At 50.7% G+C, this 12,522-nt stretch overlaps 1 protein-coding gene across 1 annotated transcript; it reads left to right on the top strand.

Moving 5' to 3' along the window:
- Nucleotides 1-4,766: 4,766 nt before the first annotated feature.
- Nucleotides 4,767-10,513, top strand: LOC131207805 (uncharacterized). Its single transcript, XM_058200436.1, has 11 exons — nt 4,767-4,903; nt 5,143-5,467; nt 5,525-5,658; nt 5,729-5,899; nt 5,963-6,389; nt 6,462-6,668; nt 6,729-6,814; nt 6,946-7,057; nt 10,081-10,166; nt 10,230-10,369; nt 10,425-10,513. Exons 1-11 carry the CDS (start codon nt 4,767-4,769, stop codon nt 10,511-10,513), a joined length of 1,914 nt encoding a protein of 637 aa, XP_058056419.1.
- Nucleotides 10,514-12,522: the final 2,009 nt, after the last annotated feature.

Genomic DNA, 12,522 nt, shown 5'->3' on the forward strand with positions numbered 1-12,522 from the left:
TGGCCGGAAAACTGGCCGTGGCCAAAGCCAAGGAGTCGTAGTCCGGGTCCGATGATGATGGACGCACTGCCGTGGCGTGGCGTGCCGTTTTTCCGCATCCATGTGCCCAACGCGCACGGCGCAGCCCTACACAATCGCCAATCAATCTGTTTATCAATGCCGCCACCCTCACCGCCGCCGCCGCCCCCCACCCCCCGCGATTCAATCGATCTTAAACGATAAACATCAATTTTCCAACCACACAACCGGCGCATCCCGGAGGATCGTTTATCTGCCCGGCACACGATGTTTATTCATAATCAATTAATTCAATCAGAGTGCGCCGTCTCACCCAACTCCCGCGGTCCGGGAAGTTGGGTTTAAAGTTATTATGTTTAAAGCGGCCCGGCTCGTCTAGCCGGCAGCCGGTGCCGGCTTCTTGCGAGGAGGCAAATTCCTGGCCTGGTCGGCCGACCAACCCGCGGGTGACTGATGATGATGGGCGCGGAAAATGTGGGACCATCAATCGGATCGGCAGCAGCCGAAGAGGCAAACGGTAACACTTTACCGGCTGATGAGCCGCCGGCCCCGGGAGAGCGAATAAGTGATTAGTGTGTGGGGCTGGGCAATTGTGCACCGGCCCTGTCACTGCCCCGGATCGGAACGGATCGCATTGGACACGTCGGCTTCTGGGCAGCTGTCGAGCGGTGCCGCGACCGCGAAGGTGTAATTCTCCGTTTATTGTCACAATTATAATTTATGAACAAAAAAACACGGACACAAGGAGCGCGCACACGTACCAAGAAACGGGGTTATGGCTTTTAATTCTACACACTGCGCTGACGGCGACGCAGACTGTGGCCGCTTCTTGCTCTCGGGAGCGCGCACGCGGTTATGTGTTTTATGTTCGCTATGCTCGCCGGCCCAGCATAGCCCGCATCCGTCGGGCGGGTTTTTGCTCCAAGCGCAACCGCCAGCAGCACCATCTGTCGCCGCCGATGTCGCGACGACCGGACGAGCCGGGGGGACCGGGGAGGCCGGGAAGCCCGGGGAGCTCTCGCCCGCTGCCGCTCGGTTTTATAACTCACCCTGTACCCAGCTCGATCCCAGCGCTCGATTGACCTATCATGGCAGGGGAGCCCCGCGGGATCGACGCATCAGGCGTTTTGCTTTCCATTTTTTTTTGTATGCTCCTCTCTCGCTTCCCTCGCATCGGGACGCATCCTGCATCGGTGCGGTGCGGAGCACGAATGATAACATTAATGCTGTGCAAAATGATTGATTGCAATGATAAATTAAACATCGCCGTTCGCGCAGACACTGGCACTGGCGGCGGACGAGATTGATAGAGTAGTCGAAGCAGCACCGTAAGCAAATTGTCCGTCAATTCGCGTCGCTCATCCTCGGGACCCCTCTCGGCGGTGGCCCCCGGGACGGCAGGACTAGGCCCGGTCGACCGCGGCTAATGTGTGTTCGGTGGTTTTACTACAGATTAGTTGCACGGCTCGTTCAATCATCGATTACTGTTGGGGCTCTCTGTCTCTGTGTGAGTCTGGTTTATCGGTATGGCCTCTTGCCTCTTTGTGTGCCCCAGTGTCATCGGTAGGGGTGGCAGTGGTGACCGGGGTGCTTGGGACAACCCGTTATAGATATCCCTTAACTTGAGCACCATCGCGTGGAGATTGGAGACTCTAGGGTCTTCGGGCGGGGGGCGGCGCACGGAATGTGGTGTGGAGCAGTACCGGAAGCGCCTCCCAACCCACCCTCCTGGCCGGGTGGGGTGTCCCCGATCAGATCGGCACGTGGGAGCAGTCGCAGCCGTCCGTCTCTCCGCGGTGGCATTCGGATAGAAAGGTCACGAAACGGCCGTAATTTGGCTCCCGCTTCTTGGCGTTGGGTGTGGCCCCAGCTCACCTCAGCCCAGACAGACAGACACAATGGTAATTATGTTCCCGGGGTCCGGCGGGCTTCCGACGTGCGGGAACCGGGAAAATCAGTCTCCCATAACCGTATCGAGTGTTATGCGTCTGGTTCTCATTTACACCCGGCCCCGGATGGTAGCGCCGGGCCCGAATCTCACGCGCCACGGCAATCCGAGCGTCGGGAGCGTGTGGAGCAATTTGCGGGCCACGCTCGAGTACACCCGGACGGCCTTTGCCGCTGTCTTTGCCCGGTCTTTTCATCCACTGCCCGCTGTTGGTTTGTTTGGCTCGTCATAGCTGACATGCCGAACCTAATGGGACGACGAAATAATTTAAATTCGTCGAGGAATATTTAAATAACTCCGGTCCGGATGGGTTACAAATGGAATGGCGCTCGGAAGCAAAAGTGAACCGATTCTTCAAGACATTCTTGCTTCTCGCAGATATGATGCGTGTGGACTCATTTTTGGCCGACGCAGCACAGTCCAGAGGGGGGTTAAGGTGGCGTTATAGCTGAGCATAATTTGAAGCACTTATAATTCTTTTTTTTTTAAAGAAATTTATTAGACATAAATGCTTGATTACGTAAGAGTACAGAGCTAATCCACATTTGGATTGCAGCTCAATAAGCAGCTTCAATAAGTCTAAGGTATCAAAATGATTGAAAAGAAACGAAATAGGGTTAAATCTGTTTGATCTATTTCGATTTAGATCTATTTAGATCTATTGTAAATGTTATGCCACGATTCCTGTGGCGTGATAAGAGAGTTAGTGTTATACAGCGTTACTAGGCGGCTACACGAAGCGTGAAAACTAGCGTAAAATTAATTTGTGACTAGGGGGCTATACGAAGCGTGAAAACTAGCGTAAAATTAATTTGTAATGTCAAAACGTTTACGCTTCGTGTGGCAGCAAAAATATAAAAACGAAACGTGAAACGTGTTTACGTTCGTGTTTTTGGTCCAAGAAAATAGAAATAGAAGAGAAATTAATTGATTTCTGAATTTTTTTATCTGTTTTTTTTTCCGATTTTGTTGCTATACCAGCAAATAAAAACATAAATTATTCTCTGTTTGTAAGCAAAGCGTATGAAAAAAATAATTACGCTCGGGTTTACGGCTCGCGCGAGGCGTAAACGTTTTGACAGAGGCGCAGCAGTTTGGCATTAATCGTTAATGTCAAAAACATTACGGAACACCTCATGTAGCCCCACAGTTACAGAAAGCAACAGAGATTAACATTGGCCGATAAAGAGGATTCTCGTATTTTAAAGATTTTCAAGCGGTGTTTTTTGCTAATTATAAATAAAAAACTGGAGAATTACTCTATCGCTACGTGATATAATGCTGTTAACACGAACGAAGCAGCAATCGTAAATTTCGGCTATGAAAATCAGCATCACTAGATGGTTGATGTCAGCAATGCCTGCTTAGGTGGCAAGGCTCGCGGAAACTCCCGTTAGCTTCCAAAAACGCACCACGTACGCACTGCTCTGGAAGTGTATAATTTTAATTAAACAAAATTATATTCATTGCTCATAATGCAAATAAATATTGTCGCTATCCACGCGACCAAACGGGCACCGCATCATCGCTCCGGCCACAAAGGATAAAATGAGGCTCTTCAAAACATGTCATGCTCCGAGCATATGATAATTTTTCTCTCTCCCTCTCTCCCTCTCTCGCTCGCTCTGAAGAGGCTGCCGCGGTACCTAGCTTTTACCACACATTACATTTGCATTTTTAATAGTGCTCAGGTGGCCCTCCGTCGCCTCGAAGGGCACCGCTCAGGAAGTACTGCTTTTTATATTATTCCTTAACACCACAACTATCGTCTACATATAATTATGTAAAATGTCGCTCCAAACCGCAGCCCCGGCTGGGAGCCGGCTTCTTCAAGGTGAGGCGTCCTGAGCTGAAAGCGATCAGAGTACACCCCTTCCGTTCCGTCGGACCGTTCCGCCGGCCCAGCACCACAGCACGTAAAACAAAGGATGTGTAGTAAAAATTATAATTTTATTATTTCGATCGCAACAGTGGGAGGACCGGCATCTTGGAGTGGAGAGTGCCGCAACCGCAACATCAGCAGCAAAAAGCAGAACTGGACTTGCATCGCACACGTTCTGCAGCACCGGGAGGTAACGGCCCCTAAAACGGATCGCCAAGGTTGGAACACGGCGTAATGCGCGTGCGAAAATGTACTTACACCACGTGACCACCGCCGTCGAGAGCGTCAACCGGCGGCTTCTCGGTGGAAGCGCCTTTTTTGTTGGTCTCTTTAAGCCGGACCCTTTTTTCCCGTGCCGTGCTTCTGGTGCTGCCGGTCAGCAGATTTGAGTGGCAAGATAAGATAATTAGGGCGACACTGCAACACTCGATGGCTGACGGACGGCCGTCCCAAGTGCCGAAGGTCACGTGTCCGTGGCGCGGGTCCGAGTCCGGCAGGTTCGTTCAGGGATCGTTTTTCGAATCGCACCAACCATTATTATCCCATCAACAGCTACAGTCCCGTCGATGGTCAGTGGTCGTGCACTTTAGCAGTGATAAAAACTTCAAGGATAAACCGCGGTGGCGGTTGTTTTTGTAGAACCCTAACGATGGGTGGGTAACGATGGAATGCGACTCTGATGACAGCAAGATTGCAGAAACTCGTCAAAAATTAAAGAGTTCAACCATGGAAGCCTGGTGTGCAGTGTTTACATTGCCGATTGCACTTCCGATTTGCATTCATAATTCTAGCCCGTTCTAGTGGCTGTCCATCAATCACTGGGTCCTTGACGGTCAGGGAAGTCAGGTGTATAAAGCTGAATCCTTCCTGATCCGATTCTAATCGGTGTCCATCCACGGAAACGGAGACAACTACCCGATGTATCTCGCCGCTCTACTGTTCACCGCCACGACGGTAGTGGCTTACGAAGCCAAGCTCCTGGATAGGGAAGCTTTCCTGGTGGACTTTCTTACCCTAAAACACTGTCAGCGTGCGATCGTTTTCGACTGTGGCGAGTTAGTCCCGGAACGGGCCAGAGTGTTCCGTGCGGCAGGTGACCGCAGTATGGCGGTCCAATTTGTCGACCTCGATCGCCGGTACGATGTGACTACCATTTTCGCACCTCGTCAGTACGCGAAATTGTGCGCCGCGGTTGACTTCGAGTGTCCAGGAGCACCGGTGCTGTTGGAAGAGGTTCCTCAGAATGTTGCCCGAAATAACCCCACGCTAATGAGTTATCTTCGCAGGTCTCCAGGTATCGGCTCTTGAACCAGAGTGTCAGCTGGCTGTTGCTACCGCGAACGATGGCTCACGCCTCCGCCGAGTCGATCGTGCAGCGAGTGCTGTGGAATTTAACCGGAATCCAATTGGACACCGATTTGACCATACTCGAGGCAGACCCGGACGGAGCGGTTAATCTGTTCGACATCTACTCCCAAGGGCGCCACTTGTGTAAGGATATCCATCGCACGCTGTACGGTCGCTGGCGCACGGGTGAAGGGATTCAGCAGGTGGCCAGTTACAGTCGCTATAGGATGCGCGGAAATTTCGACCGCCTCCAACTCCGGGGCGTTACTGTGGTGAGCATCATTCAATCAGGGGTGACGATCTCGGACTCATTGATCCGGAGGTTCTAGATCGATCGCGATAACGTAACGTCCGACAAGGTTGAGCAAATTTTCTACGAACGTGGAGTGCAGAAGGGAACAACGACTTTTCTGAAGTATCACTACGCCCTGATCGTGGTGCTGAGGGACTACCACAACTTCACGTAGGATTCCTATCCAACGGCTGCCGGGTGTTCTGGACGTTTGACGTACTCCTTCACCCTTCTTTCATAGCATCAAATTTCGTGTCACGAGAGGATGGTCCGGTCGGCTACCGTCCGGGTATCGTTTGGGATTGCTGGGTGTAGTGAAGCGCCGTGAAGCGGATGTCGCAGCGACGGGTGTCCTCATGCGGATGAATCGTCATGAGGAATTCGACGCCATACATTACAGCTGGATATTCGAGTAGGGGCCGCCTTCAGCCGGGTTCCTAAGTGGTCTGTTCGATAACTTGTGTTGTTCTTGTAGAAGTGGGTTCATCTACAAAATCACACCGGACATCGGCAGCCAATCGGAAGGAAACGGTTTCGTCGCCCCTTTCTCGCTCCCCGTGTGGATCGCGTTCTTGGTGTCGCTGGGGTTGTCGGTGGTGGTCCTACGGTGCCTGTCGCAGCTATCCGAGCGCGGCAACAGATCGACGATGGCGTACGTACTGGACGTGATCTGCTGTGTGGCCCAGCAAGGAGTTCCGGCCGTGTCACGCCGCGTGCCTGTACGCCTTGCCGTGCTGGTGCTTCTGGTGGCCAATTTGGTACTCTTCAACTACTACACGTCCACCGTCGTCAGTGGACTGCTGAGCGCCCAGATGATGGGTCCGGAAACGATTCCCCAACTCATCGACAGCCCGGTGAAGATTTCGTTCACCGATACGGGCTACCATAAGGTGCTGCTCAGGGTCAGGATCGATAGCCGCTAGGGGTGAAGAACGGTAGGACGAAGTACTTCGCTAATGTTTCGCCCTTTCCAGGAGCAAACGCTTCCCTACAGCAAACGGCTGTACGAGCGGAAAGCCCTGCCACCGAGGACTCCACAAGAGTTACCACTCTATACCAACGTCGACCAGGCAGTTCCGTTTCTGCGGCGCGGTGGAAACGCTCTGCACTGTGAGCTATCCGAGGTCTACCCTGCGCTAGCCAAACAGTTCACGGCCAACGAGATATGCGAGGTGCGAACGGTAAGAAACGGTCAGTGCGGGACGTCAGCATCGATAGGCTGCTAATCACACCTTCCACAGGTCGGAGGTCTCTACAACAGCGATATTCGTCTGCTGGCTCTCATTTTGCCCAAACAGAGTATGTACAGCGAAATGTTCCGAACCACGTGAGTCGCGGCAACCTTCTCGTCAAATCGCTTCACATGCCGTCCGTCACACCGGTTCCTAAACTGCCTCTATCCCTCTCTCTGCTCTATCTTACCTCCGGATCTATGCGAAAAAACGAACCCCGCATCAGGCTGATGCGGGCACAGGAAACGGGAATCGTAAAGCGGATTAATAGGATCCACAAAATGCCCAAACCGATCTGCCAAGGAAGTGCAACGGTCTACTCGGTGGAGCTGAGCGAGGTTTTGCTGGCGTTCATAATACTTGGAGGTTGTAACCATTCCACAAAAAACTCGGCCAAACTCCGCGTCGTCAAATGGCGGCGTTGATGTTAATGGTTTGAATTGTGACCTGCTTTACAGTTGGCATCGCACTATCGGGGCTAATGTATCTGGCGGAAAGCAAACGGTGCGCCATACGGCGACGGCGGCAACGACGGATCGTTGTGGCCTGGTGAGCAGCGTGGTTTCGCCTTCGAGCGGTTTTCGGGAACAACATCAACGCCCGGCCGGTCGGCTGCCCGATGACCATAACAGATAGCAAAATTGTGCGAAATGCCATTCCGCGCCATTCCGCGCTTATTGTTTTAAATTACGTCCACAAACAATAGACGATGGGCCGGTCCGATAATTTAAGGGCCGACCAACGCCACCTCTTCTTGATTTTCCCGAAAGAATTGAGTGACAGCTCGAAAGAGTCAGCAATTGTAGCTGCGCCGAACGATCCCAAACCACAGGAATTATAAATTAATCATAAAACTTTTAATATACAACCTTTGGTCGTAGTTTTCGTTGTAATTTAGTGTCCCAGGTGGGAAGTAATAATATGTACACCGTATCAGAACGTACGGCCGAACCGTGCGAACATGAAGCATTATTGAAAGGCAGCACTAGGTTTTGAAGTTTACAGCATGCGATTTATAATAGTGTTGGCTTTGTTCAGAATAAACACTTGTGGTGAACAGAAAAGGCTTTCTCGGTAAATATTTTAGAGAACAATTTTCTGACAAATTGTATGAAAAACATCAAAACTGCCAGCATAATTGGCCGATCATTCCGGATCGACATCTCTTTGATTTGCTGATTGCTTGTTACTAATTAAACAGATGGTCCCTTATGGGGTCATGCGTATTGTCAGGACCGAAGGACATACATTTAGTCTCAGTAACTTACTTCATCCCGCAGGAACTAGTTCATGAAAAAACAGCAATGAATTGTTTTGGAGTTTTATTAAAATTAATCTCCTTCTGTTTATGGACCGTGACTTGCTTGGAGTACGATTTAGTTGTGGACCTTCTGGCCTATAAACATTCGAGCCGTGTGTTGTTTCTCCTGTGCGATGAAGGTAACTAACGCCATCAATAGAAAAATCGCTGATTAGATAAGATAGTTTGGTTGTTTTCGACAGAACTTTCCCTGGTGGTAATGAAGATGATGAAACATGATTCGAACCAGGATCTGTTTGTCCAAACAATAAACCTAAACATGGCTTATCACGAACCCTTTGCACATGGTTCTTTGCGAGTCGCGATTGTAGCCGACATAAGTTGTTCCCGTTTTCCATCAATGCTTCAGCAGGTGAGTTTAACAAAATATAAATCGTTGGAGTTGCTGAATGTACTTTATTGGTGTAGGTGACTGATAATGCCTTTAACTCCACGTACACCTGGCTGTTGGTCGCAAGTTACAATAAAACACAAAATGATATCAAAATCCTTACCCATCTGAACGCGCATCTGCGCATGGACTCCGATGTTCTATGGGTACAAGAATCAACCGACCATCTTGAGTATCTAGTGTACGATCTACATGGTAAAAACGAAACTATCGGTAACTCCGTTCAAATCCACTCGTTGGGTCGATGGCAAAAGGACCCCGGTCTTCGTATCGATCCTGCCTTCGATCGGAACGAAGTTCGACGAAACTTTAGCCATCTTACGTTGCGATCGGTGGTATTGATGGTAAGTCGCTGAGCATCCTGAATCGATCGCAGAACTTACTTTAAAAGCACCCTTCCGCCACAGACTTCAGACTGGCCCGAATTGGACGCAAGGGGATCGGTTGATCTCTGGAACAACATCCAGGGCATACCGGGTCACACTAAGTTTCATCTGTCGTTGGTTAGCTTTCTCCAAGATGTGCACAGTTTTTCGTAGGCAGCTCGATATTGAAGTCTTGAGAACATAGGCATAAGATATTGTTTCACATTGCAGTGTAATTCACCAGAAGGTAGATGGATCGATCAACAACACCACAGTCCAGTACGATTTGGTCGCTTCGGGTGTCCTGCAAAGCCGGCGCGAGAAACCCCTAAATGTTCGCATCATACACCAAAGCTGGAGCTACAGGTCCATCACCAGGCAGCCCGTGTCGATCTCAGTAGGTCAAAGTATGTCAGTAGTCAATACAAAAGTGTCGTATCCCTTTTTGCAGGTTAGGTTTCGTCTTTCGAATGACCCCAGGACTGAACGGAGCAACTCGGAAGACGGGTTACCTGTCGCCATTCACGGCGAGCGCTTGGGGTGTTTCTTCAGCGATATTTATTTTAACAGTGGTAACATTGCACTTCCTAACTACATTCCACGACAGTCGGCAGCCGTTCGCAACCATTCAGTACCTAACTGACGTCATTGGAATGATAGCGCAACAAGGCACCACGCAGGACTCGTCGAGAATTCCGGTACGTATCGTTCTGTACACGGTTCTGATGGTAAACTTTATCCTCTACAACTACTACACGGCTTCCATTGCCGGCGAGCTCGTCAGTGGGATCAATCGGGAACCACAGTCGATCGGGCAACTGATCCGAAGCCCTCTAGCGGTGGTGTTTAATAATGATTCATACAACCGAGCGCTGCCGAAGGTGAGTTAGAGTTTGGGATTCACCACAGCGCTAATCTAGTCCGTTTCATTTTAAGGACGAAGTTGTTTTAAAAACCATCGAAGCGTTGCTCTACCGTCGATCCTCGAAGGTAAATACCAATTTCGCTAGTCCAAAATTTTCAACTTGAAGCAAATATCTCACTCACGTTAGGAGCAATCGGGATCACCACCGAACCATTCCATTCCGGTCTTCGCCGATGTAGCCACAGGCGTACGATTGCTCCATCACGATGGTTTCGCTTTCCACTGCGAGTTGACCGAAGCATTCCGGACCATTGCCCACCGCTTCAACGCTGAGGAAATCTGTGAACTACGAACCGTAGGTGCCGTGAATGCTAATGATGCAGAACAGAATTGAACATAATTCTCCCTCTCCCCGTCAGATGGAAGGACTTTACACCAACCTCGAAATGATGAGCTTCGTTCTTCCGAAGCGCAGTCAGCAATTCAGCGAGCAGTTCAGACTAACGTGAGAACCATCACTTGTGGCCGTTGGCCGTTCCATAAAAACTTCCTTGAATGTCCCTTTCAGACTACTACGAGCTCAAGGTGCGGGTATGCTACGTCGTCTGTTAGGGATGTATCGCCACGATGTTCCGACCTGCCAGCACGGTCCACTAGTGTATTCGGTTGTGATGGCCGGAGTGACCACACCATTTTCGGTGCTAGCCGGTAAGGCAATACAATGTTCCTAGCAATTTCCTCTCACAACACCTACCCTCCACAGCGGGGCTCATCTGCTCCACCATCGTGCTGCTGCTCGAGAACCTCTTTGCATACGTCACAAGACGCCATAGGAGGGCCGCCCCGTTTTAATCTACTCCTCCTGGCACCGGAAGCGCTCCAACTGGGGCCATGATCGATATGTGCATTAATCAGCCTCCGGACAGACCGGGGTAGCTCCTGCGCAGCCTGACTCCTCTGAGCACGCAGGTCAGAGAACGGACACCTAGAGTAGCGTCGGAATTTTTATGCACCAACTGGCCGCCGGATCGTGCGTGTATGTGCGCAACTGGTTTCATAATTTCCTCCCCGGCTCGGCCGCCACCGTCGTCGTCCTCCCCTCGCCATCGGAAAAGTAGTTCAAAGCTTGTGTCGTAAACTAGAGCCAAAGCTTCTGGTGCGCGCGATAGTGCTCTCGATCGGCCCGATCTTCCCCCGGTTGCGTCAGGTCGGCGTCACCGTGGCTAATTTCCTTTTTCCCACCGACTTGCTGAAAACAATAAAATCCTCCTTCCCGTGGCTAACGGTTCTGGACGGTGGCCGTCGTCATCGTCACCGGGGCACCGAGCTCCCGGGGAATCGGATTCGAGGTGGAGCTGCGGTGTCTGGGTTAAGCGATGACATGGTCACACCGTCCAACCGCCCCAACAACCGCCGGATCCTGGGCCTATAGGGACGATTGAAAAGAGCTGCAGGCTTGGGATGGGAAGTAGCTTGTGGCACTTGCTTCGCTAGCCACAGTTTGCACGCACCTGATGACTTCATCGCCGTTCCGCACGCCGTGGAATTCGTAATAGAAGTGTTTGGTAAATTATGTGACTTTTGCTGTCGTTAAATAAAATGGCGCCCACAATGGCGTGAATCCGACCCCGTGCGGTGCCTCGCCGGTCGGCCAATCAAATCACTTTCCAATCCACCATCGCGCGCCCCCCCGTATGGTAATGGGCCTTGTTGTGACCTGCGCCCCTCGTCGCGCATCTAGCCTTCGCCACAATGAAGCGTCCACGTCCTCTCACGCACGCACTGTGGCCCGGTCATCCCGCCGCTGAACCCGGCCACGGCCCCAACGCCACCAACCCGTTTGCAGCGCATTTGCTCATTAAAAATGCAATAACCTGCTGATGGGCGAAGTGGCAGCAAACGGCGAACAAGCTGGCGTATAATTAGTCCACGGCGCTGCGGCGCTGCTGATGCTGCCGGATGTCCACGGAAGCGTCCACGAAGGGTGCAACCAACGGCCCTCTGATAGAAGGTCCCTCCCGGTCCCAATGCCGATCCCCGGCAGACGTCTTCTTCAACTGCGCATCTCAAAGGCCCGGCACGGTGGCTCGTAAAGCCAAAGCTTACGTCGTCGTGACGGAGCACCAGCAGGGCCGCGGACCACTATCGATCAAAACCCATAATAGCAGGAGATAGTAATAATATAATTGCAATAATCAACCGCAATAAAAAATGCTCAAGTAAGTAAAACATAATAATAAAATAAAAAGTTTAAGATCCAGTGCCAGCGCGGCAGCTGCGCGATCACGGATTCCATTTCTAGCGCGCGCACTTTTTACGCGCCGTCGCCGCGTTTTGACGATAGCTTCCAACGATTTTATTTACACCCTCGTACAGCTCCGTTAGACCTGGGACTCGCTTTTGCGAAGAAGCTGCCCGGCAAGTTCACTTTATTGCACGGAGCGGACCTGTGGACGAGAGGACGGAGCCAGTTGGCATCGATTTTGCATGCGGATACTTCCGGATAATTGAAGGATTAGCTACTCACGTCATTCGACCGCTTCTTTGAGATCCACAGAACAAGCCTTGTTTTTTGCATTTTAAGGCTTCGAAAACTTCCCGTTTAAAGATGTATCAAAACGGCGCTACCCTTAAAAAACAATGTTACCATGAGACGGTGTAAATTTAACGGCGGGAGAATTGAGGGATGATAATACTGTTTAATTCAGCTATGAACATGTAAAACGATGCTTTGTCTGTACTATAAATATGGTAACTTACTTTTGAAGCAAGTCAAGAAGATAAAGATATAATTTTAATTTTGTTACAGATTTGCTTTTCACTTCTGACCGAACAGTTTGTACAGCAGTGTGTATTTGAAA

This window comes from Anopheles bellator, chromosome 2, assembly GCF_943735745.2.
Source record: "Anopheles bellator chromosome 2, idAnoBellAS_SP24_06.2, whole genome shotgun sequence".
Lineage (NCBI taxonomy): Eukaryota > Metazoa > Arthropoda > Insecta > Diptera > Culicidae > Anopheles > Anopheles bellator.

Coding starts and splice junctions, on each gene's coding strand:
- LOC131207805 (XM_058200436.1), top strand. CDS start 4,767: ATGTATCTCGCCGCTCTACTGTTCACCGCCACGACGGTAGTGGCTTAC. Junction 6,815..6,945: donor AGCGAAATGTTCCGAACCAC/GTGAGTCGCGGC, acceptor ACCCCGCATCAG/GCTGATGCGGGCACAGGAAA. Junction 10,167..10,229: donor AGCGAGCAGTTCAGACTAAC/GTGAGAACCATC, acceptor TGTCCCTTTCAG/ACTACTACGAGCTCAAGGTG.